Source organism: Phaseolus vulgaris, chromosome 7 (assembly GCF_051622355.1).
Source record: "Phaseolus vulgaris cultivar YP4 chromosome 7, ASM5162235v1, whole genome shotgun sequence".
Lineage (NCBI taxonomy): Eukaryota > Viridiplantae > Streptophyta > Magnoliopsida > Fabales > Fabaceae > Phaseolus > Phaseolus vulgaris.
Genome location: NC_143504.1, coordinates 52,123,000 through 52,149,159, shown reverse-complemented (window position 1 = coordinate 52,149,159; position 26,160 = coordinate 52,123,000). Strand labels below are relative to the sequence as shown.

The following is a 26,160-nucleotide window of genomic DNA, read 5'->3' as shown; positions in this document are numbered from 1 at the left end:
TAATAATCAAAAGATAAGTTCATTCATTCATTGAAAAAACAAAGTTGATAATGTCAAACTAATCCAAACAACAAGTAAATTAAATTGTCAAAATATAAATAGTTTCACTTTCTAAACATATTACAAGTAAATTCTCAATCCTAATTTGTCTTACTCCCTCCACTTGATCTTATATTCTGGATTGGTGATGGAGCACCACTAGCAACATCCGGTGCCTGAAAGTTGTCATCATAGCTGACAACCACATGTATTCCAACGGGCCAATTATGAGCATCCTAACCTTGAGCTTCATTTTCTGAGTACACAAGCTGAGACATTGTGGTCCACATTTAATGGGACTACACAAGCTGATTTTTTCTGTAAATTAGTACATTAATATTATAGATGATATAGTTAAACTAAAGTCAATTTGACAAAGGTTGGTCATAAAAAATACAAGAACCAAGACATTGAAGTTTAAGGCCAAAAAAGTATACATTCATTTCTACAATCAAGGGAAGTTAAGAAAAGAAGGGAAAGATTAGAGTTATCCACAAATCATGAATGAAAATAAATCATCACCTCTATATAGTAACTGAAAGCTAACTTTGTAATTATGAGGAGAACCCAGAACATTGTGTACCTTACATTATAAACAATGATACATTATGATTAGATCCAAGGAAAATAATACTATTCACAATTGAGAGGAACTTCTAAAACTAGATTCTTACTTGAAAAGGGAAAATGTGCTCTCATGCATTCCCCTAGTAGAGTCGAGGCTGCCAATTACAAAGAATCAAAATAGCTATTTTAAATTCAGTATATCTCAGGTGCAGAGGCAAAAAATGATTGTTCCTATGTGTACCAGCCGAAAAGTATGCATAGGAAAAAGGGTAGCCATATCACCTACCTGTGACCACCACATCATAAGCATCACAATCCTATAGTTTGACCTCTCAAGAAAACGGCGAATGAGTGGGAACAAAAACAACATGGCAGCTAGCATATTTGGTGACAGGTATACAACAACGACCATAATAAAGAATGAAGGCGAATTTTGAATTGCTTCCAAACCAACTTTGTATCGTTTGAGCAAACCCAGGAGGATTTTCCCAAGTATAAGCATAACTAACTGATAGAACAATCACCCATGCTGCAGCTGAAACAACTTTTAGAATGTATCTCAACTTAACATGCATAGACATGCTCCATTGTGATTTCCAACTGAGGATCACATCCAGAATAGCTGCCTATATAAACATAAAGTAAAAATTATTACCATAAGCAACTTACACTTTCATAATGCCAAGATTGTTTAAAACAATGTGGGTACACAAAAATGGCCTTTAAATAGCAAGTAAAAAAAAATCACTAAATAAATCTTCCTCTGATGTCTATCAGCAGTTGCATGTTAAACAAACAAGCATTAAAATAGAAGAACAAAGGGCTCTTGAATAGAAGCCAGAGTAGCAATATAGCCTAAAATTTTGTACAAAAATATGAATATGGCTATTGAGAAATATCCACAAGCAATATATGTGCTGGTAATATTTGCTATTACCTACCTTGTCCAAGCTTCAAGATAGCAGCAATTATAAACACACTAAGCACCTTCTTGAAAACATTCACATCAATGATTGCACTTGGATCCCCAATGATTGCACTTGGATCCCCAGTTCCATTCCAAGCAACAATAATCATAGCCTAAGATAAATTAGCTCTTTCAGAAATGGATATATTTTGCTAGATATTGAATGAAGGGAAAAATCATACACATAGATTGCGAAGGACAACAGACAAATTATTACCTGTAAGCACAGAATAAAAAAACCCCACATGCGATCAAAACTTCTGAAAATATGCCAAAATGATCTTATCTCAACAAAATTGACTTTTCCAACCCATTTGTCCCTGTTAACTGGTTTGTTATTCTGTAGATTAAGTATATATCAAGGCTTAAAATCCAGTGGCAGGAATATGTTTTAGGTTTTCAGTCGTAGCTATCCAAATGTACTTCATTTACAGCAATGGGAATTTTAAAAAGCACCCATTTAACATTTCAAATCAGGATCATAATCAAATGGAGAATATTTTCTTCCCATTTTCAGAAAAAAATCCAAGCAGTCATTGATTATCATAATGATTCTTTACAGAAAAAAGCATTTCATAACCAATATAATCAACCAAATATATTATGCATGTCATCTATAAATCAATTTTCAACTTCGAAACAACTTTTTCTTCTAAGAACTAAATTTATAAAACTACAAAGCAAAAACACGAGGCCATACCTTTTCTTATATGGTTACAGAGTCCACGTGTGCATGAGTGAACTTCCGTATGCATATTTTGCCATATTGAAACAGTTGTATAGTCAGCAGCAGAATAAATAGCAATAAATTAATAAGTAGAATTTAATCGGTGAATTGATCACAAAAGATTGTACAATGCATATTCAAGCAAATATTTTTTTGGAACAAAGACACATAAAAGAATTAGAGAGAAGCTAAATAAGTGAGAAAAGCAGACAGGATAAATGTAAAGAAACAAAATTGCAAGCTGATAGCAAACACTGATACTCGAATTTTATTATGTAAAGATAAAAAATACAAAAAAGAATACCAAATTTCTACATACATAAAACTATTTAGTACTCATAGCAGCACACCATTAAGAGTCTTGAAGAGCTTATTTTACAGTTTTGGATTTGATTGAGTCACTTGTGGAGTTGCAGGAACAATAGGATTAGGATGAAATATTTCAGGAATATAGGTAGAAACCAAAGAGGAATTAATGTGGAAGTGGTTGAAAAAAGATGTGGATATCGAAACTATGCTCATTAAAAATGTCATCTTTAGAAATAAAGATTCTGCCAGTTGAAGATAAACACATATATCCTTTATGACTGGCAGAATACCCCAAACCAAACTGATCTTGAAGACAATGCTTTGCTAAATTTTCAAAATAAATAAAAAATAGGATAATTTAATGAGAACAAAATTCATGAATAAAAAGAGTAACTATTGTAAAACTGCATGAGTATAGTTTTGTAAAAAGTTATGAAATAATCTAATATTAACTTAACACTGCACTCAAAGAAAATCAATCTGTCATACTCCTGTTAAGTAGAATAAAGAAGATTCATTGGTAACACAGTATTGGTTCACTTTTAAAATATCAGACTCAAATAAAGATCAACATTCTCAATACATCATACTAAATTAAAAGGGTTAAGAAAAATAAATGTACTTATGAGTCACTAAGCCCATGTTGAGTCTAGAGATATACCCTAATAATGGAATGAGACAACCAATCCCAATAAAAAATAAAGAGCAGTACTTACAGTTTGTTAAACTCTGGATACTGTTGTTGAGCTTCCTACATCCAGAATTTATATAGGCTTTAACTCTCTTAGTTTCATTAGCCACAATTATCTTCTCCACTAATTTAGAATTCATATCTATAGGAGGCCTCCTAATAAACTCTGCACAATTAAAGTTAAAAGTTATAAAATAAGGAGGCGTTTTGTTCCATGGAATCCTTTTGCATTCCGGAAAAATGAAAGTACAAATCTTTATTCCTATGTTTGTTAGAAAGCTGGATACATTTGTTTGTACAATTTTTATATGCATGATAGAAGTTACTTTGTAACCTCCATTATAAAGTCCATTATTTTATTTTATTACTTTAATTAATTTAGAATTTAAAAAGTATTATCAGAAATATGAAAGCTAACCAAACATATTTTAGATATGCCTAGGAATAACTTTCCAATTATAACATTCCTGTGTAGACTTCGTTCCTGGGAATGATAAATCATGACTTGAAGCAAACGCCCCGAAAGTGAATAATAAGCAATATCATTAGTTTACAGTAACACGTGCTAAAAAAATTCTGTATAATTACCAAGCGCTTGTTGAAATCCAGACAGCAGCTTGCTTCCAGCAATTCCCAACTCATCAATCTTTGCAATCCTATCATAGGGTAGCTGTTGAGAAATAAAAATTTATACAGATATATTATGTGATAAAGAGAATACAAAATATAATTTGAGGTAAACTACAAAGCAAAAACACATCAAAATTGTAATTTTGTAAGGAGTGTATCAATGAACAAGAATCAGAAGTAAGATTTTGAACAATTTTAACCTATAATGATTTCAAACAATAGATTCCCAAGACAGAGGTTTAGGGCGCGCAAGCACAAACCTAAAACAACCTTGCGCGGAGGCGGCAATGGCGGGCAGAGGAGTGAGAGGCGGCAATGGCGGACAAAGGAGTGAACGTTAGGGTTTCATGAAGGTCAGAGGAACAACCTTGCGCGGAGGCAGCAATGGCAGACAGAGAAGTGAGCGTTAGGGTTTCAGGGTTTCGTGAAGGACGGATGAAGGGTTAGTGAAGGTAGCATAAGGGTTTCATGACAGTTTCGTGAAAGTCGCCTGAGGGTTTCACAAAGGTCGCGTAAGGGTCGTGTTAGCAGACAAAGAGGGAAGAGAGTTGGCAGACAGGGGGAAGAGTGGGGGAAGATGTTGGTTTCTAAAGAGTGGGACGCACCTGATTTCAAAAACAAAATCAATTTCCAAAAAATTAAAAGAAAATTGAAAATAAAGAAGAATGATGTAGGAGGGAAAGCAAAGGCGGGAATTTTATTTTGAAGGATAATTATGGCAGTTAAAAATGCCATATTCTAAAGGATCATTGTGGCGGTTACTAAAATGTCGTATTATACGGCAGATTGTGGCGGTTATTAATAACCGCCATATTAAAATCGCCACTTTATACACGTTTTTTTTGTAGTGCGAGAAGGTTTTAACGAGACACTTTAAAAATTCTTTTGTTATCACGTTAGTAGGAGTTTCAACTCCAATCGAGTTCATTGAGGCTAACTCCTCAACCGGTCTAGATAACCATCACCTAGGGGGTGGTCGACATATAATTAAGGAATCCTAACTCCAATTGCATTTATCGAGAATCTAACCTCGACTCATATATTTTATTATTTTAAGAATAGTTATCGCAAATAACTCTGAAAAGGCCATCGCTATGACGCGACTAACGTCGACCGAATTCAGTTATTATCGTTAACCACGATCTGAACAACATAAATTATTGCCTATGGCGACCAGATCGGATCAAGATAAATAACAATTAAAGCGGTTAGAATAAAATAAACTTAACTAACATTCATTAGTTTATCAAGAATAAACCTAAGCCTAGAATAACACATTCTTACATTTTACCGCTTAATCGATTAGCTATTATTCGTAACTATCGGGCAGGGCCACTTGAATCAATAAAGTATCACATAAATTTAAATTACATTGTTCGAAATTAATAGGCTCGGTTAGACTTTACTGAGTATTTTATTCAAACTATTTAGGTAAGAACTTGGTCGTCTGATTGAGCAGAAGTATAATCAAAATGCAAAGATACTAATGACATTATCAGAATGTATCATAAGTTCAGAATATAAGAATAAACCAAATTAAAAGGTATTGATTGATCGTGGAGCAAGTAAAAAATAAGTACAAGCTAAACATTGTTTTCGGCCCACGTCCGGTATATTCTCATCTTAGAGTGGTTCAAATATCTCTTTAAAGGACGGTTTTGACTCGTTTTGGACTGTAGCAACATTCTTTCCTCCATCGCCGACATCCTTCATCACATCAGCAGCACCTTTGTCGACCGACACCAGCTTCCCTTCCACGACATCGTTTTCAATGTCATATCGAGAATCTTCGTCACTTGATGAAGAGCTTGATGGAAATATTCTTCATTTATGCGTAGCATGAAGAATTGACACTTCTTCACCTCAACATATATTGATTGATTGATTATTTCTTTCTTTAGCCAAACCTAAAATGAGTGTACGACTTATATATCCAAACTATTTGTTTTGATTTTATTGAATAATAAAAGAGATATTCATTCTCATTTTCCTTCCTTTTACTCTTTTGTTCATCTTTGTTCTTTTTGGTTCATCTTTGTTCTATTTTATAATATAACAATTTTAATTTCATTTAATTTATATATGATGTAAATTTACAAATGTCATTACATATATATAAATAAATACACTAATTTAGAGTATAATTATCTTATAATCATAAAAATAATTTTTTCCTTAAATAAAAGATTAAAAAAAATTAATGTTCATGAGTCTATTTGAATTTATCTATAATTTATAAGAAGTAAAATTATTATTAATAAATTTATTTATTAAATTATAAAAATAATTGAGTATATTCTTATAGTATGTAAGCTTTTTTACTGTGTATGTAGTTTTTTATTGTAATTTTTTATTGTATATGTTATTGTGTACGTCATTTTGTATTGAGAAGAATTATTTGAAAATAAAAAACTAGTTATTTACAATATAAAATTGTAAGAAATTGGATTTTTTTTAATTTATTTTATTTTAATATTATAAAGAATAAGATTATAAAACAAAAATTTTATACTAAAAAATGAGAATCTCTTTATATATTATTATAGATTTTATATTGATATAAATGTATTATAAAAAAATATTCAATCTCTCCCTAGTATATGATCTATAAAAAATGACTTGAATGATCATACAGTAATGATGAATAAGGAGATAAACTTTTAGTTTGATTTAACTTAAGTTTTTCGAAAGTAGGTAGGAACTATTATTCCTCCAAATGTTGAAACCATCATTTAAAAACAAAACAAACTTTTTGTTTAAATTCAAATTTCTCCCGCTTTGCTTCATGAAAGAAAAAAAAAAAACTTATTTTGTCTTATTAGGTGTTAATTTTGATTTGATGGGAACTTTGGTGGACTGTCCATAACGTCTTGTACCGCAATTTATGCCGGAACAATCCACTCGTAGGTCATTCTCCGACACACATAAAAAATTACTTAATTAAATCACTTTCAAAATGAACTGTATAATTCACATGGTCATTTCTCAATTTTTTAACAATTATTTTGAATTTTTACCATTAAATATTACTGTTTACTGTGATTAATATAAACAGTAATATTTGGAATCCATAAATACCCACTCTAAAAACCCTTTTTGTCAAAAAGGAAATGGGTTCAACATTCCGTTGGCCAATGTGGGAGCTCTCAACGGTGTCGTCCTGGCCAGGAACATTGGCATCGTACATAACTCCTCAGTGGTCGCCAATGAGATTGCTGAGGTGGTCGGGGACAATGAGCGTGTCAATTGTGGACGAGGTGGTGTGGAGAGTGGTGACGGCGTTGGAATCCGTCGCTCTCGTTTCGATGCTATGCTTTTTTTTCTTATTCTGTGGCTGTACCATTTGATCTCATATCTCAACCTCTAGGCCTCAATCTTCCTTTCCCATTTTCATTTTTGCCCTACTCCAAATTTTATGCTTTTTTCAATTTTATGTACTGTTCTCAGAGTTCTAGATCCATGTGTATAAGAAAGTAAAGGAGAAAATTAGTGGTGTTTAAAATGCGTGATCCTCTGAAAATCTAGTATCTGTTTCCTACATTTTTAATCTAATATCTGTTTCCTACATTTTTGTTTTTTTTGTTGACGGAGGAAATGATGTTGTGTTATCCTTTGACAACTCAGCTATACACACAGCTTGACACCACAATAAAAATTTCACTTTAACAATCCGAAGAATTAATATTTTAAATATATTTAATTTATCTTTTAATTTAAAATATTATTATATTATTATAAGTATAAGAGTTTTCAAGTATATCTTTAACTGGCATCATGACTACACACAATTGAATATCTTTAACATTTTTCCATTATTTATCTTATTATCTGAATGCAAGAAGTCTATATGGAAATGTTGTTGAAGAGAGTGACATTTATTTCTCAACTCATACTTGTTATTTGTATTATTTAATGTCATTTATTCTTTTCCTTATTTTGGTGTACAAATTTCTTTTATTGTTCAATACGACAACTTTCATAACTCAGGGCATTTATTTGATACCATAAGATGACTTTTATAACTCATTCCCAAGGAGTTCATAGTTCAATGCTTATCGTCAAAATAAACTTAGGACATAGAGCTATAAAAAGTATAAAATTGATGTTCCTTCTTAAAAAAAAGTACTCAGATAATTGATTATGCTTCAAATAAATATAATATTATAATCTTGATATCAATTGTTCAAAGAAAATAATATAAAAGATAATATTGATATCAATTGATATCGATTCTACTAAAGAAAATAAAGAATTGTAAAATTGATTTTTGTTGTTATCGAAAAATTAATTATAATTTTACTCTTTCACGATAAAATTGTCATTCTTTAATCATAAAAAATTTGAAGAAGCAGAGTGAGAGTATGAATGTAAAATAACATTGGTTATACTTTCCATCACCAATATCCATACCACCTGCTTCTCCATCCTCAAACTCATTATCAAACCACGAACCAAACATATTACTAACTGGCAACTTATTCAAAAATTAATAAAAAAACAAACATTGTCTATATGAAATTTCATTGTTATTGTATTTAATAAAAATAAATTATAAAGTAAAACTTCAAACTTGATCGAAGAATAATTCCAAATACATATTATGTAATTTTTTATATGTTATCATGATATTTACACATTTTAAAAATAAAATATTAAATTAACCACGTGAAACAAAACTTTCCATAAATGGTAGTAATTTTTTTACTTAATTAAGTTTCGAGTGTCCAATAAATTTTGATTATTTTTAATTATGTTTCTTTTATAATTTTTTATTCTATATCCAATAATTTTATATCTTTGGATTCTGTCATAGTTGTGTAGTGTTTACTTTTTATAACAATTGACCTAACCTGACTATTATAGTGCATCATCATTACTTACACGTTTCAATATATAAAAATAAAAATGACATAAATTTAAGTATTTTTATTTAAGTCTCATTTAAAAAAAATCATTCTATTAAATATCTAAAATATTTATATTAAGTCTATGTTGTTTTATTTTACTATAAATTGAAGTGATGTGACAAATTATTTTTGTAGTCTTAAGTATAATATCACAAACTTTGATAACATTAAAACCCTAATTATCTTTATAATAAATGACATTGTTTCATTTTTTTTAAATTAAATACTAACAAAATTTAAAAAATCATTTGAAAGACGAGAAACAGTGTCATTTGATATATGAAATTAAGAGATTACAGAATCTCATGTTTTTATTGTTCAGACTGCAAAATTAGATGACCAGATCACCCTATTTGATGTTAAAAACTCAATTTTAAAAATATAAAAATTTGAACACTCTATTAAAAACATCCAAATTTATAAAATGCTTAATATATCATTTTTCTAATTTGTATAGGAAGACACGCAAGATGCAAGATAATATATCAACACAATTAACGTTAACATTAAACAACATATACTCATTAAAAAGTATAATTTTTTTTAGATACTCAATTAAAAAGTATACAAATTTTAAATACTTAGTTGAATATTTTTTTTAATAAGTACTACCCAAATTTAAAAGGAATTTAAAACCTAATTAAGTTTTTTTCAATTTAATATGGTTCGGTTTTTTTTTTTTTTTTCTGGATCCCTACGTTTTTCTTCCTGTATTCCCACAGTTTTCTAAATCCAAAAAGTGACATTGACCTTTTATTTGAAAAAAAACATCGTACTTACTGGAAATCAGAATCTGTGAGTGTGTTATGAATTCATCCATCCAGAACTTAATCAAGCCTAATTCTGTTATGGATTGGTGGATCCAAAATGTTTTTTTTTTAATTATGAATTTATGAATCCATAATGCATATTTCTGTTACGGATTGGTGAATCTGAAATGCTTTTCTTGAATGTGAAATGCATATTTTGAATTACAGATTCATTGATCTGAAATTTTACTGGAAGTGCCAATCCAAAATTTTTCCGGATTTCATAATCTAGAATGCAAAAAAATAAATACAGTTAAAGTGCATTTTAGGATTTTTAAAAAGTATTAAGGGCAGTTTCACAACATTATGGGAGTGCAGGAAGAAAAATGTAGGGGTGCAGGAAGAAACTACCTAGGGGTTTTTGGTTACACGAAAATGAAAAAACGGGCCTAACCTCATGTTTGGGCCGGTATACCAAGACACAGTAGGAAACTCCAAAGTCGAAACCCTGTATGAACCTACCGTGCCTGGGGAAGCTTGGGAGGTATTTGGCTAAAAGTTGAAGAGAAAAATGGCAATGGCATGGTTGCAGTTGCAGAGAATCATCACCAAAGGAGGTGCTAATTTGATCTCAACACTCCCACACTCTACGCCTTATTCTTCTTCTAGATTCTTCTCCAAATCATCCCTCTATGTTGGTAATCTCTTTCTCTATTCTCGTCCTTGCTGCACTCACCACTAACCAACAAACAAACAAACACGCCCTAAGCCGTAAGCGAGTTATTAATGGTTTTGATTGGCGCTATATGCAGTGAAGGTTGGAATACCTGAGTTCCTAAACGGAATTGGGAAAGGGGTTGAGTCTCACGTTCCCAAGCTCGAATCCGAAATCGGAGATTTCCAGAAGCTTCTTGTCACTCGCACCCTCAAGCTCAAGAAGCTCGGTATTCCTTGCAAACATGTATGTATTCCTTGTTCCCTACACTTTCGCTCCATTTCTTCTTCTGCTTCACTATTGCTTTCTGCTTCTTTAACTTAATATGTGAAATTAATTCATTGATCTTGCCGAATTCGTAGATAGAGTGATATTTTTTCCCTATTAGTGGATAAGAATTTGACAATTCTCCAAAAGTAGAATTTGGATGATGACCTCAATAAGAGTTGCCACTGTTGCAGGTCCATATGTGAAAAAATGCTAGTTATTGTGCGCGTTATGTGAACATGGTAATAAATAACAATGAAGGGAGATTGGCGAATACTGATAATTGAGATTAAAACTAAAACTAATACAGGCTGAGTCTCAGACACAAAGATAAATGTAGTTAACCGAAGAACTATTTGATCACATCAGCTATTTACACACGTACTTAAGTTGCAATCAATCAACTATGACAACTAATTTGTAACGGAATCAACTACCTCTACCTCAAGTTCAAGATTTTTGGGTGCTGTGTGATCCGCTTGATTTGTATTTAGTAACGCCTGTTGAAGTCACTGGATTGACTTGTTATGTTATTAGTTCAATCTATGTCGAATTGTGTCATGGTTTGTACCTTAACTATGCAGGCAAATTTGTGTTTAAATCGTTGAATCTTATGACTGGCATTGTAACTTTACATTTTGTTTGGTTGGAGGGGAATTGAGGGAAGGGAAAATGAGGAGCTGAGCATTCATCTCTTCCAATATCAGGAGATGTCATTTTCCATTTGTTTCTGTCTCCTATATTAAATGATCCATTAAAGTGAACATGACTGACTATGATTTATGTAAAATTTATCAAAATTGAGGGCCTTGATGGTAAGATTATCAAGGGGCGTTTTAGAAGCTGTATAGGGCTCATAGTGCACCGTGTTTTACAAAATAATTTGTTAGACATTAATAAAGTCATTCGTGCATCATTATTCAACGGTTTATGCTTTTGAGAACTGGTATTTGACATAAATTACAGATCTGAAAATCTGTATGACTTTTGAACCTGTAGATTTTCCTGTCCTTGACAAAATTTATTCTCCTCAATGCCTGCTACCTTTTCTATAAATTCCCTTCTGCCCTGTCATCAAAGCCATTGGACGGTCCCTAACATGCTAGTAGAAAAGGGTCACATCTACACATAGTTAAGTGATTCGGTTTTCTGCATCTATCTGTGTTTTCTAAGATGTTTGATGCACTATTGTCACCTTTACCCTGGCACACTACCTTAGTTAGGTACACGGTTATATTCAGGCATCTTAGATGTCTTAAGGCATGTGATTTCCATCAATTAAAACAAAGTCAGGCTTTATGAGCTTACATAGGGCTGTTATTGACTCTAATATTGGAAGTAAAATGACTCCTTGTCGTGGTAGTCAGTTCTTGTGAGACAATTCAGGTCAGATTTTCAATCATAACTTGTTGATTGGGACTGAAACGATCTTCACCTTCTGTTAGGATTGGGTTTTTTGTACTTTGATTTTATGATACAATGATTTCATTTGGCGACAAGATATACAAATTGTTCAGTTAACCTGCAAACTCTTCCTAACGGCTAGTTTGTGCTTTGCAGAGGAAGTTAATATTGAAATACACACACAAGTACAGGCTGGGATTATGGAGGCCTCGTGTTGAGTCCATCAAAGCTTGATTGGTTTCTAACTAGTATGTAGTCACTGTTTGTTAGATCATATTGCTAATGTTTAGCAACAGAAGCAGAATGGCAATGCTCGACTTTACATGAAAAGATGAAGTCACTTTCTTTAGAGACCACACATCTTTTCACCTCATTTATCTCTTCCGAACAGAGTGTGGCATTTACACCAGTTATGTACAATGGACTTGTCTTAATTGACAGTTTTTGTTTGTTACTTCATATCCCCGGTGGCATTATTCCATATTATGTGATGCATCACTTGTTTTTGGCGAAAATAATATTATTGAGGGCTTTGGAGTCCGAGATGCTTTCATTTAGTTCAGATGGCTGCGGTTAAATCCAAAGATGCTATTGCAGTCTTTTCTGGTTGTTGTTAATTGGTCCGTGATTGATTAAATACTGTGTTTTTTTATAATAAAACTAATGTTAAGCAGCATTAGCTATCACATGAAAAATAACATAAAATTAGCTATTTATCTAATTCTTGGTAGTTTTTTGGTGAGGCATTATTTTTTTGGTAAAGTATTTATGGTTGTCTTCGCTACTGGCAATTCTTGGAATTTTTATTTGATGATCATGCATATAATTAATGTTTGGGCTCTAATTTTCGTTGAGTCATTATTTAGGGGATTTCTTTTTCCAGTACCATATTTTCCTTCTGAATTTCAATCAATATGAACATGTTCACATTGTCCCTAAAAGATGATGGAAAGTCATTTTTTCATAAAAAAAGGCTTTTGGAAACTATTTTTGATTTCTAGATTATGTAATACAAAAATATTTTTGAAAATATTTTTGACTTTTCGGTTGTGCAATCAAGAAATTCTCAATTCTTTTTAGTTTTGAATTGTACAATTGGGAAATTCTTTTGACTACAATATTTTTGGATGTAATTTAGAAACTTTTATGGCTTTTGGATTATGCAATTTGATTGATATTTTTTTTTCATGAGAAAAAGTTTTTAGATGGCATAATCTGTCGTTTAATTCGAGTGTTTTTAGATTACATAATTAAGAAACTTTATTTTATAAAAAATATAATTTTTGGATTATACAATTTGAAAATGTATTTGACAATATAAAATATTTTCTTCTTTTAAGTTCATCCATGATATAACATAGATAATGGTGACTGCGATGGCAAAGAGAGGGCAGATTCTTCCTGCACCATATCAATTAAGACTGCACCCAATAATATTATTTTAAAAGATTTATTTGTCCTTCATGATATAAAATCTTACAACCAACAATATTGTATTTGCATCCAACCCATTAGCAATGAACACTTTATGAACCATAAAACCATACACCTCAATAACACTGTATTTGCACCCAACCCATTAGCAATGAACATTGTATGAACCATACAACCCTACACCCCAACAACATTGTATTTGCACCCAACCCATCACTAAGCTTGTTGCAAGGTAGCAGCAAAGAGAAAGATGGTTGCTTAGAGAGAAGGAGAAGTGAGCACCATTGTCACAAAATAAAATCACTACACCATTGTCACTGTTGCAACTCACTACACCACCACCACTTTCATTCAAAACCCATACCACATTAACACAACACTCCTCTGTAGCATTTCCAAAAATATAAAGGTTTCAAAACGCACACCACAGTAAGATAATACTTCTTTGTAGCATTTCAAAAAAAGTTAAGGACAATATTGGATTTTAAAATTTATGTTGGGTACATGTTTAAAATGATATGGTGCAGGGAGAAACTGCCCAAAGAGAGACGGCAAAAGAAATGACCCATTATTATTTAATGTTTGGGCTTTTGAAGTCAGTTGAGGCTGTAGGGTTATTCGATTTTGTTATTATGGGCCGAGCACGGAGACTTTTGCTCCTTTGTTTTCATTCGGTCAAGTTTCATCATTATGCAAAATTGGCTTTTAAATGACCACTGCAGCATCTGAGTTATTAATCTTAAAAGTTCTTTTACTGTTATATTGAGTTAGAGTGTAGAGTTTAAGGATCGGAGATACTCGTTCCACACTTTCGGTTTAAATTTTTCTATTTGGAGGATGGTGAGAATGCAATTTACTATTTTTTTTTATGCTGCACGCTGATTAAAGTTCTAAATAAGCTAGAAAGCTTTTCGTCCTTATATTTCGGTATGATTATAATACATTTTAAATCAAAAAGACCCTGCACATGCATATTTTTATTTAGTAATTTTAGGGACAAATTATCTTTAAAAAAAATTATTTTTACATGGAGAGATAGGTAGATAAAGGATATTGAAAGAAAGCAATGAGGAACAGAGGGCAGTTACAGAGAAGGGAAGGGTTATGAGATTCCATGATGATATATCTTTCACTTGATTTTTGTCATTTTTCTGTACACATTGACGTTTAGCAAATAGTTGAGGGAAATAAAGACAAGAAGTATTATCCTAAAATTGTTGTGTCAAAAGTATTAGTCATAGATCCACAGGAGTGGGGGATCAGGGAGGGTAGGGGACCCTATACATCAAGAGTTTTTGTCCATCATTCGAAGAGGCCACGTGTGGTAAGGGACACTTTGGGCCCACACCCCAAAATAGTAGTTGTTGTATTTGTACCACAACCCTTTCCCCTTTGTTTGTTTCCCATTTTTTTTTCTTTTGCCTTTTTTCTCAACCACCTCAACACCAAGGAACCACCACAACAGCCACCAAAAGTCTTCCTCCAATTTTGTTTTCTACAATAATAACTAATACCTCTGTAACTATTCCGAACAAAACTAAGCAACCAAGTGCTATAATGTAAAATGATGTAAGATAATGTGCTAAAGAAAAAGAGCATAAAAGAAAAACATGAAGCAACAATGGATATTAAATAGTTTGCGTTGTGTGAGGCAGCAGGGTATCTCCACACGATGTTCATTGAATGAAAATGGGTGAAGGTGGTTTGTTTGACACACATTTTGTCGCGTACTGGTTTTGGGCCCAACCCAATGTGACCACTCTTTGTTTGAGGGCGTTGTCGTTGGACTCTGACAACTCAAAAGTAATTCTTATGTTGTCGTTTATTACTTCCACTATTCTCTTCCTCTTCTTCCTATCTAATCTTAATCTCATCAAAGCTTGGGCTTAACTGCTACTTATTGCTAAACCAACCAAACAACTCTTATTAGGTTGCACTTATGGCTGTGCTCTCTCTTTAATCTCTCCATGTGACTTCGATTCCACTTTTTCTTTATCTTAATTCTCATTGCAAAACTAAAGCTGCACAATAATAAAAAAGTACATAATCCAAAGTAAGTTCAATTTTAGATTTGTATTCTCTTAAATCTTTTATTTATTATTTTTTTAGTTTAGTTTTTATATTTTCAAAATATACAACTTTTCTCTAATTTCTAACTTTATATATAATATATATTATGGGTGGTCCGATAGCGGTCCGATGACGTGTGGCCTGATAAACATACCATATTTGGAAGTGAACTTTAAGCCTAACTCAACTCCATAAAACCGACTCATGAAGTTGAGGTTTGCACCCACTTATATACAATGAAAGACTCTAATCTCTAGTCGACGTGGGATCTCCAACAATATTTTAAGTTTTCTCTTTCGATATACTTATACACTATATATATGGGTAATACGATAGCAAATGACCTGATAAGACTAACAAACTCTTATTAGGATTAATTACAAATGATCTGATACCATAGTAATAAGTGTACTTTTAAATTTAATTACAAAATTAATTATTAAGATAAGATTTACACTCGTTTATATATTATGAAATTTTATTTCTATTAATGTGTGGTCTCCAATATACCTATATATAAAATGTATCACCACAAAGTAATTTAATTAATTAAAAAACCATATGTAAAATTAAAAATTGAACTAGAAGTATATAAAAATAAATTCGTGGAAACTAAAGTCGTAAAACATATGAAAGGATTAAAACCCTGAATAAAAAATAAAGGAGATTAAAATTACAATTTATTCTAAAAATTATTCAGTTAGTACAATTGAACAAATATTTTTTAATATTGGGTTTATCAACATTTAGGTAAGATGACATGGATATTTGATGAGATTATCTCGACCTTCTTGAAATTGAGAGTTCAGAATTTGAATAAATCTAAGTTGGTGATTTGGAAATTGAACTAGCTGACACATACATGGGTTCAATTATTAGGGCGTTGAATTGAAAGGGTCATTGTTGTTTTTTTCCTTTCTCTTTTGGCCGTTTGCTTTGATTTCGATAAGACCAAAGGCAGAAAATAAAGCAAAAGAATAAAAATAAAAAACTAAAATAATGTTTTTTTTTTGGTTGGCTCTGGATTAAGGAATATGCAAGTTCTTCCTTTTGATCCAACTATGACATCTCATTTGGCACCACATGCATCCAGTTATACACACAATTACAGTTTCATCTGAATTTTCATCTGAATTTCTGAAAGAAAGTGACACCCAGAAAACATAGCATTTCTGCAAACCACGCAATCTGATATAAAAATTAAAAAAAATAGCCATTCTGAGATGAGACAGAAATTCCAAAAAATTTGGAATTTAATATGTAACTTGTTTAAGGAATTTAATTAACCCTAACTTTTTGGATTTGTGGTAGCAGGTAAAGATAAAGTGGAATGAGAAGTCATTTTATTTTTCATGGTTTGGTTTGTAAAAAATAAAAATTATTCCATTAATTAATTTCTCTCTCAAATTTAGGGTGTATTTAATAAAACAAAACTTGTAAATATGACTATTTTATTTTTACAAAATTTAACCTTAGTATCTTAAAAATAATAATTTTAAAATATAAATAATATGAAAAATAAAAGGTATAACTCATTATTCATTCCATTATAAAAATTATGTTTCGTTCCATTATAAAGTATGCAAGCAATAGAATAATATTATATTTTGTTCCAACTCATTTAATTAAATGTCTATCTCGCGAAAACATCGTGTAAATGTGATTAGAATAAGCAACAACTAGGATAAGACATTTTAAGGGTTTTTGATTAAAAATAAATAAATTGTTTAACAGTCCAATATTATTATTTGTTGGTGAAAAGATGAATATGAGTGAGACAAGAAGAATATATATGTATTTATAAGAGTTAAAAAAGAAGAATATATATATGTGTAGGTAAAAACACAGAAGGAAAACTAAAAAATGTTTTGAATAGTATAGAGGTTATAGTGGTTATTTGATGATCCTCTTTAATCAGACAATAAAAAAGCAACATGGGTCATTGCCCAAATTATGATGCTTTAGGTTCCAAGGCTCCTAACATATATCATTACTTCACCTGTTTGGTGAACATAATACATGCACTAAAAGTGAACTCCTTGTAACGCAATTCAAGATTTTGGAACCATGACACCAATGATGACACTAAGGTAAGTTGCTTTTTTGTTTTTGTTTTAATATTAAAACAAAAAGGTTGATTTGTGAAAGAAGGCAATGATCGATATTTTACCTTATTCAACGAGGTTAAATCCAGCTTTCAAAGCCACGTAAAGTAAACTCAATTTTCAAAATCATTGATGGAACAAACTCCATTTTACCTAGTACTACAGAGTAGCTAGGAATCAAGATACATGTCACTAGATGGACCACATTTGAATGTTGAAAAGAAGATGCATCATCTCTGTTTGAAAAAACAAGTTTTCCCATCAAACAAACTCTCATTCTACCTTGTTTTTTAGGTTTATTCCATCAAAGGAAAATGCTAGGGCGCATGCATGTCATTACCAAATAACTTGGATATTGTTTTGAGGCAATAGTTGATCATGAGTTAATTTGAGGCCATAGTTGATGAGGAAAGTAAAAAATAAAAAAGGAAGATAAAGGTGAATGGAAACGAAAAGGAAGAGGAAAAAAGAAGAAAAAGAAGAAAAGAAGAAAGAGAAAAGGAGAGAGAGATGGCTTCTTAAATGGAGGCACATGGATGCATGTGAAATGTGGTGACTAATGGGAATGAAAAAGAATAAAAGAAAGGGCACATATAATGTGATTTCATGGAAGTTTGAAGGGGCAAGCCAACAAAATACACATTATATGTATATGTGGTCCCTTTCTAATTAACCATCTCTATGCAATCAACTCACGTTTTCATCAACTTATAAATCATATATCAACCAACAATTTCTTTATCTGCTCTTTCATTTTTCTGTATTTGATCATATTTTCAATTTTTTTAAATATTAAATATGTTAATTTTCTGTTCAAGACTAATTAAAACTATAATAATATGATGAGAAAATAATAAAATTATTTTTTTAAAATTATTTTCAGATGAATTTTGCAAGAATCTAAAAATTATTAAGATCAAACCAACTCATGACATCACATATGTTAGAACCGATCCATAACACCACAAATTAAAACACAAATAAAATATGATGAATATGTTACTATTTGCTCTCGAACGGGTTTGGGGTCTAGAGAAGGATTTCTTCTGTCTCTACCTTTGGTCGGTCACTATTATTTCAAGCTTTCTGTTTCTCCTTCCTCCTCTCGATCGTTTGGTTTCACAAGCGAGGATGGTACCTGCAGAAGACACTCTAACGCTCAAGTCAGTCAGGATGTCGACACTCGGATGTCAGAGTACTGTAGATAATGATGTACCTTTCTCCCTGGAATATGTGTTTTTTATATTACCTTAATGAGCTTTCATTGGTGGATCGGATTAAGAGGTTGGTTCATGTTTAGGGTTGTGTTAAATAACCCTTAATCATAGATTAATCTTCCTGACTTGGTCAACCTATGACTCGTCGTCAAGGGTCGGTCGGTCACGTGTCATCATGTGACATTCTCATCGTGATTGATTGGTTGAGTGGTGAAGTTCCTGACCGAGTGACTCGATAATACACTATTAAAAAAATAAATGAAAATAAGATTTATTGTATATGGATAGAGAATAAAATGGAAATATTACAAATAAACTTTGCATTTTGATTCATTTACAACTATACTTTCAATAATAAAGACTATCATATTAATATACAAAGGGTTGAAAAATGATTTTTATCTTTTATTTCATTAAAATATTTCTATTTTTGAAATGCCTGTGGCTGACATGAAAGGAAAACCCTACCTTGAGAATAAAACTGAAATGTGGTTGACACGTGGATAGACCTCAACAGGCAAAGCCATTTTAAGACATAATAGACAATTTGGTTACTGAGAATGTACCTACCACTACCACATCTTCAGATGATTTTTTTTTTTTTATATAAATAATTTGAAAAAATAAAATAAAATAAAATAAACTTCTATATAAACTAAAATTAATTTTTAAACATTTTTCTTGTAAAAAAAGATTTTAAAGTATGAAATAGGTTTTGTTTGCATGGATGAGAATGGGGATATGAAAGTCAGAGCATGTGGAACTTGACAGTTGTAATGTGGTTGCCCTTCTGCCACACGTGTCACCCTTTTATTAGAAAAAGGTGTCCCTCAAAACTGGCCAATCCCTCCATCCAGAGGGTAGGGTCCAACCCTAGTCTTTATCCCACCCTCAATCACTGCCTGTTCCAAGAAGAACAAAGTTTATGCAAAGATGCATTACAAAAAAACCCACCATTTTCTTCTTCTCCTTCTCAAAACACCATGTGAAACTCTTCCCCATACACTCACATTCTCACATGCAACCCAATGCATAAACCTTCCTTCATTTTGTAGGGCCTCCCTCCCACATGATACATTATATATTTCGTTTCCCCCCACTTCACTAACTTTTCAATTTGTCGCCTTCTTTACTTTCCCTTTTCACAAACAAAATATCCAAAACTACCTTAGCATAACCATCTTCTTCCTCAGCCTCTATCTAATCCAATCTTGCACCTCAACCACATGACATTTTTTTTTTCTTTTTACTTTTTTTAGATAACATGGCTATAGTATTGGTACCCTTTTAAAAATATTCATTTGGGTGCATTACATATAATCAAAATGAATGCTTTTTAGGAAGAATTAACGGCTTAAGCAGACATGTGTTAGTGGGAAGAAATGTTGTTGTTGGAGCAGGAATGGGTTTGCCAGCAGATGCCAACTACCTAAGTACTTGAAATGAGTACAGTTATTAGTTAGTGAGATTTAATCACTTTGATATGTACAAACCAGTTTAAGCATGGTGCAGTCAACTAGAATGATAGATCACCAAAAATGGTGAAGCAAATGACAGTGGGATAATATACGTTCTAGTAAAGCTGTCATGGACCGTTGATTACGCGGGTCAGGTGCTTTTATATATATATATATATGTATGTATATATATGTATATGTATGTATATATATGTATATGTATATGTATATGTATATATATGTATGTATATGTATATGCTTCTTCACCAAAAGGTAACTAAGCACTTCATCTTTTTTATTAGTTTACTGTGAATGCAACTCTTGACTGAGTCAAGTTCTGCATAAACTATCTGCTACATGGATTAGTTCTCAATGGTAATTAACATCACTGATTCTGTGTTTGTGATGAAATTTTTACGGATGATATTTCTAAAGACAATGAGATATAATTGATATTATTGTTTCATCCAATATATATTCTAATTAAAAAAAAATAGAACAATAACACTTTAAATACATTTTTCTTTTTTTATTTCATCAAAATATTTTTTATGAACAAAATCGTAATCGAGTTGTCAACTTCAAAACCAGCAATACTTGAATACAAACTAATGAATTAATCATATGACAATGTTCAAGGTTTTTTACACTGTAAATATGTATATATTTTTTTCTGACAAAGAGAAAAGGCAAACATGTATATAAAACTAGTTGAATTTCACATGTGCGTATTTTTTTATTTAAAAGAATCATGTAACCTTATGTAACTTTTGACGTATGTTGAGATCTAGTGCAACATATAAATATCGTTGAATTTTTTTGGTGGGTACTTTTTAAAGATTTTTACTCTGGTATTTTGCATCGGTAAAAGTCTAGATTTACTGTTAAAAATAAATAATTGTAGTATTCCTTAATTTTTAAATTTTAATATATAATTGGATGTAATTATGGAGTGATTTTTTTTATCATTTAGACAGACTGCAAAGTGATAGTACATCACTTTGTGTGTTTTATATATTTCTCATATCTTTGATGTTTAAATATATTTTTCTTCTTTTCTTTTACATTTTTCATTTCTTTTCTGCACAAAATTTTAAAGATTATAGATAAATTTTGACAACTATATTTTTTGTTTGATGGAATATCAAAAGGTATAAGTAAGTTTTGCTTATAAATCTAGTTTTTGTGAATTATATTTATTTGTAATTTGAATACTTTTTAAGTAGAAGTTATTGTTAAATTGTGGATTAACGTGATATTAAAATAATGTAGAAAGTGTCTGACTAACTTACCAAAATTTTAATTATTAAAGTCATTTACTATATTTTATATTTTATTTTATTTTTAAAATATTATTGTCAAATTATTTAATTTATTGGAGTTGTAGTCTGTTTTTATTTGTTATTGTACTGGTTTGGACCGAACGGTCAATACTATAACTCGATCTTTATGATCGAATTGATCGAGTCCATCCGTGCGCCATCACGTTTGTGTGGGTTGACCGACACACCAAGCCCATTAACGTTCAAATCAATGTCAGCAAAGCTAAACCACCATTAAGAACTGGGTTTAGGGTGTTGGGAAAAACGGGTAATTTTCCCACTAAAACAAAACCCTAACAGAGCTACCTGACAAATAATATTGAATAAATAAAGCAGAATAATAAAAGAGATAAAGAGGAAAAAAACACACCCGAAAATTGTTAACGGAGTTCAGCCTGTTTAACCTAATCTCCGAGCACAGCAAAAACAACTCCCTTTTATTATTATGAATATTACAAATTGGGATATATAACAGTAAGGAGAAGAGTTTAATTTATAACCCTCAAACCTCCTTCCCAAACAATGAACCCACCGATGTGGGACTTGGGATTAAGCCAAAATCAACAAATCTCCACCTTGGCTTAATTTCAAGTCCCACCTAAAACAAATCTTCTCAAAACATAACAAAAACAAACTTTACAGTGCTTCAAATTTGCGCCTCCGGGCGCCAACTTCAAATGTGCAAGATATTAACCAAGTCTAAACAGTGTTCAAACTTGGTCCTTGTAACCACCTTGGTGAGCATATCTGCAGGATTCTCCGTAGTGTGAATCTTCTGGAGAACAATCTCCTCTTCTTCGAGAATCTCACGCACAAAGTGATAGCGAACATCAATGTGCTTCGTCCGTGCATGAAAGACTTGATTCTTTGCTAAATGAATAGCACTCTGACTGTCAGAATATAACTCAAGTTGTTTCTGACCAACTCCCAAGTCTTTAAGCAACCCATGAAGCCAAATTGCTTCCTTCACAGCCTCTGTAATCGCCATATACTCTACCTCTGTCGTAGACAAAGCCACCGTAGACTGCAAGGTAGACTTCCAACTGACTGGCGCTTTTGCTAAAGTGAACAAATAGCCAGTTGTTGACCGTCGCTTATCCAAATCACCTGCATAATCAGAATCACAATATCCAACTATGCATTGACCAAGTGATTCATCTTGCTCAAATGCCAATCCAACATCTAAGGTACTTTGGAGGTACCGTATAATCCATCTCACAGCTTGCCAATGACCCTTGCTCGGATTATGCATGTACCTGCTAACAACACTCACAGCCTGTGAAATATCCGATCTTGTACACACCATTGCATACATCAAACTTCCAACTGCATTTGCATATGGGACTTTCGCCATGTATTCTCGTTCTTCATCAGTCGTCGGAGATAAACGACTACTCAATTTCAAATGAGGAGCAAGTGGGGTACTTACAGGTTTTGTATCTTCGTGTATACCAAAACGTTGTAGTACCTTCTGCAAATACTGCTTCTGTGACAGCCAAAGTTTTCCCCTCTCTCTGTCCCTATTTATCTCCATGCCGAGAATCTTCTTGGCTTCCCCCAAATCCTTCATCTCGAACTCTTTACTCAACTGAGCCTTTAACCTGTCAATCTCAACTTGGCTCTTTGCTGCAATCAGCATATCATCAACATATAAGAGTAAGTAAATGTAGGAACCATCTTCAAGTCTGCGCAAATACACACAGTGATCATATTTGCTTCTCTTGTACTTCTGATCCTTCATGAACTTATCAAATCGTTTGTACCACTGTCTCGGAGATTGTTTCAGTCCGTACAACGATTTGCTAAGTTTACAAACCCAATCTTCTTTACCATCAACCTTGTATCCTTCTGGTTGAGTCATATAGATTTCCTCATTCAAATCACCGTGTAGGAACGCGGTCTTTACATCAAGTTGAGAAAGCTCCAAATTCAACTGTGCTACCAAGGCCAACAAAATTTGAATGGAGGAATGTTTAACAACTGGAGAAAATACCTCATTATAATCAATTCCCTCCCTCTGAGCAAAGCCTTTAGCAACCAACCTTGCCTTGTAGCGAACATCTTCTTTATTAGGAAATCCTTCTTTCTTTGCAAATATCCATTTGCACCCAATTGCCTTCTTACCTTTTGGTAATTGTGCCAGCTTCCACGTCTTGTTCTTATTCAAAGATTGCATCTCCTCTTCCATCGCACCTGCCCAATTACCACTCTCTGAACTCAAAATGGCTTCTGGGTAAGTGGATGGAATGTCATCAACAACTGGAAGTGCATAGGCAACCATATCCATGAAACGAGCAGGCTTCTGAATATCTCGTCTTTGTCTTCTAACTGCAATTGGCGCTGATTGCTGTTGAGATTCTTGGGTAGGAACCTCTTCCTCATCTGACTCTTCTTCTACCACAGGAGAGTCACTTGTGGTATTTCGTGTTGGGATCACCACTGTCGGCTCAAACTCCACCTGCTTCCGGGCATACTCCACCTGTTGCGGAGTACTATCAGCTCCTTCTGGATTTACCTTCTTTAACATGACAGATTCGTCAAAGGTAACATCCCTACTGATAATCGTCTTCTTTGCTTCTAGACACCACAAACGGTATCCCTTCACTCCAGGACTAAAGCCCATGAAAAGATCTTTCTTTGCCCGTGGATCCAACTTTGATTCAATCACATGATAATATGCAATAGAACCAAAAACATGCAAAAAATCATAATCCGTTGCAGGTTTTCCAGACCATACCTCTAACGGGGTTTTGCCATCTATAGCAGATGATGGCAAACGATTGACGAGATGTTGAGCGTATGTCACAGCCTCAGCCCAAAACTCTCTGCCTAACTCAGCATTAGACAACATACAACGAACTTTCTCCACAAGTGTCTTGTTCATACGCTCCGAAACCCCATTCTGCTGTGGTGTTTTTCTAACAGTGAAGTGCCGAACTATGCCACAATCTTGGCATACCTTCAGGAACGGATCACTCTTGTATTCTCCTCCATTGTCTGTTCGGAGAACCTTAATCTTCCTTCCTGTCTGGTTTTCAACTTGAGCTTTCCACTTAAGAAAAATTTCAAGCACATCATTTTTGTTCTTCATAGTAAACACCCAAACTCTCCTGGAAAAATCATTAACAAAAGTGACAAAATAATGCCTACCTCCAATTGACGGAGTCTTGGCAGGTCCCCACACATCTGAATGCACATAATCCAGAATACCCTTGGTATTGTGAATTGCAGTGCCAAACTTCACTCTTCGTTGTTTTCCCAGAACACAATGCTCACAAAATTCAAGTTTGCAAGCCTTCGTACCTTTCAACAATCCCTGCTTGGTAAGAATTTGCAAGGATTTCTCTCCAGCATGTCCCAACCTCATATGCCACAACTTCGTTGCCTCAGCATCCTTCTTAGAGCTAGAAGTTGTTGTCGCTACTGTCACCACCACTGTACTACCTTGGTAGTAATACAGATTGTTCTTCCTCACACCTTTCATCATCACCAGTGCTCCTGAAGTTGCTTTAAGAATTCCATCTCGTATCGTCACAACTAGGCCTTTAGATTCTAAAGCCCCCAATGAAATGAGATTCTCCTTCAACTTTGGCACGTACCGTACATCCCGCAAAATTCTGGTGGATCCATCATGATTCCGCAGCTTGATTGAACCTATCCCGACTGTCTTACATGGATTATCATTACCCATGTAAACAACCCCGCCATCGAGTTCTTGAAAATCAAAGAACCATTCCCGAATGGGACACATATGATAGGTACAACCTGAATCCAATATCCACTCATCTGGATGCAATGATGCTGAAAGCGAGACAATCAACACATCACTTTTGCTTTCTGCAACATTTGCATCTTGCAGAGCCTTCCCTTCTTGATCTTTATTTGCCATTACAGACTCACAATATAATATTCAATATTACAAACCCAAGGGCGAACCTTCGGCTCTTGATACCACTTGTTGGGAAAAACGGGTAATTTTCCCACTAAAACAAAACCCTAACAGAGTTACCCGACAAATAATATTGAATAAATAAAGCAGAATAATAAAAGAGATAAAGAGGAAAAAAACACACCCAAAAATTGTTAACGGAGTTCGGCCTGTTTAACCTAATCTCCGAGCACAGCAAAAACAACTCCCTTTTATTATTATGAGAGAAGATATTACAAATTGGGATATATAACAGTAAGGAGAAGAGTTTAATTTATAACCCTCAAACCTCCTTCCCAAACAATGAAAAATCAACATAAGGTTTAGGGTTTAGGGTTTACGCCCTTAAGTACGATCCACTCCACTAATTCGGCCCAATAAGACAAGCTTATTAAAATAATATAAATAACGCACATCTCAAGAACAAGGTATGTCATTACTGAATATACTCTGATAACCGAGTGCTGAGTACTCTTTGCTGACTTGAGCGTTGAAGTGCCTTCTACAGGTACTTCCATTTGGCATTCATCTGGAATAAAGTGACTGAGACCTGGAGGAGTAGCGCGGAGCAGCGCTAAGACGAAAAAGGAGCAAACTGACGTTCGAACTGACTGCTTGACTGGAAGGAGAGGAACAAAGTCAGTCAACAGTTCTA

The 26,160-nt window shown here is 33.0% G+C and overlaps 3 protein-coding genes across 9 annotated transcripts; 2 read left to right on the top strand and 1 right to left on the bottom strand.

The window, feature by feature from the left end:
• LOC137830089 (callose synthase 3) lies at positions 1 to 4,519 on the bottom strand. 7 transcript variants are annotated; one of them, XM_090305491.1, is made up of 10 exons: positions 4,191 to 4,487; positions 3,889 to 3,970; positions 3,326 to 3,466; positions 2,274 to 2,315; positions 1,791 to 1,913; positions 1,548 to 1,686; positions 893 to 1,232; positions 714 to 761; positions 562 to 622; positions 1 to 357 (listed from the first exon to the last, which is right to left on the bottom strand). In XM_090305491.1, the coding sequence occupies exons 5-7, from the start codon at positions 1,818 to 1,820 to the stop codon at positions 1,171 to 1,173; spliced, it is 231 nt and encodes a 76-aa protein (XP_090161617.1). In that variant the 5' UTR covers positions 1,821 to 1,913; positions 2,274 to 2,315; positions 3,326 to 3,466; positions 3,889 to 3,970; positions 4,191 to 4,487; the 3' UTR covers positions 1 to 357; positions 562 to 622; positions 714 to 761; positions 893 to 1,170. The 7 variants fall into 7 exon arrangements, 5 of the variants coding, with proteins under 5 accessions (XP_090161617.1, XP_090161616.1, XP_090161614.1 ...); XR_011084151.2 differs by lacking the exon at positions 1,791 to 1,913 and having other exon boundaries at positions 4,191 to 4,519; XM_090305490.1 differs by having other exon boundaries at positions 1 to 622.
• Positions 4,520 to 7,037: 2,518 nt separating this feature from the next.
• LOC137828194 (uncharacterized) lies at positions 7,038 to 7,497 on the top strand. Its single transcript, XM_068634662.2, has one exon. The coding sequence runs from the start codon at positions 7,041 to 7,043 to the stop codon at positions 7,275 to 7,277; it is 237 nt and encodes a 78-aa protein (XP_068490763.1). The 5' UTR covers positions 7,038 to 7,040; the 3' UTR covers positions 7,278 to 7,497.
• A 2,580-nt stretch (positions 7,498 to 10,077) lies between these two features.
• Positions 10,078 to 12,431, top strand: LOC137830087 (xaa-pro aminopeptidase P). The gene is made up of 3 exons (XM_068637217.1): positions 10,078 to 10,284; positions 10,399 to 10,547; positions 12,129 to 12,431. The coding sequence occupies exons 1-3, from the start codon at positions 10,158 to 10,160 to the stop codon at positions 12,204 to 12,206; spliced, it is 354 nt and encodes a 117-aa protein (XP_068493318.1). The 5' UTR covers positions 10,078 to 10,157; the 3' UTR covers positions 12,207 to 12,431.
• The last annotated feature ends 13,729 nt before the right edge of the window (positions 12,432 to 26,160 follow it).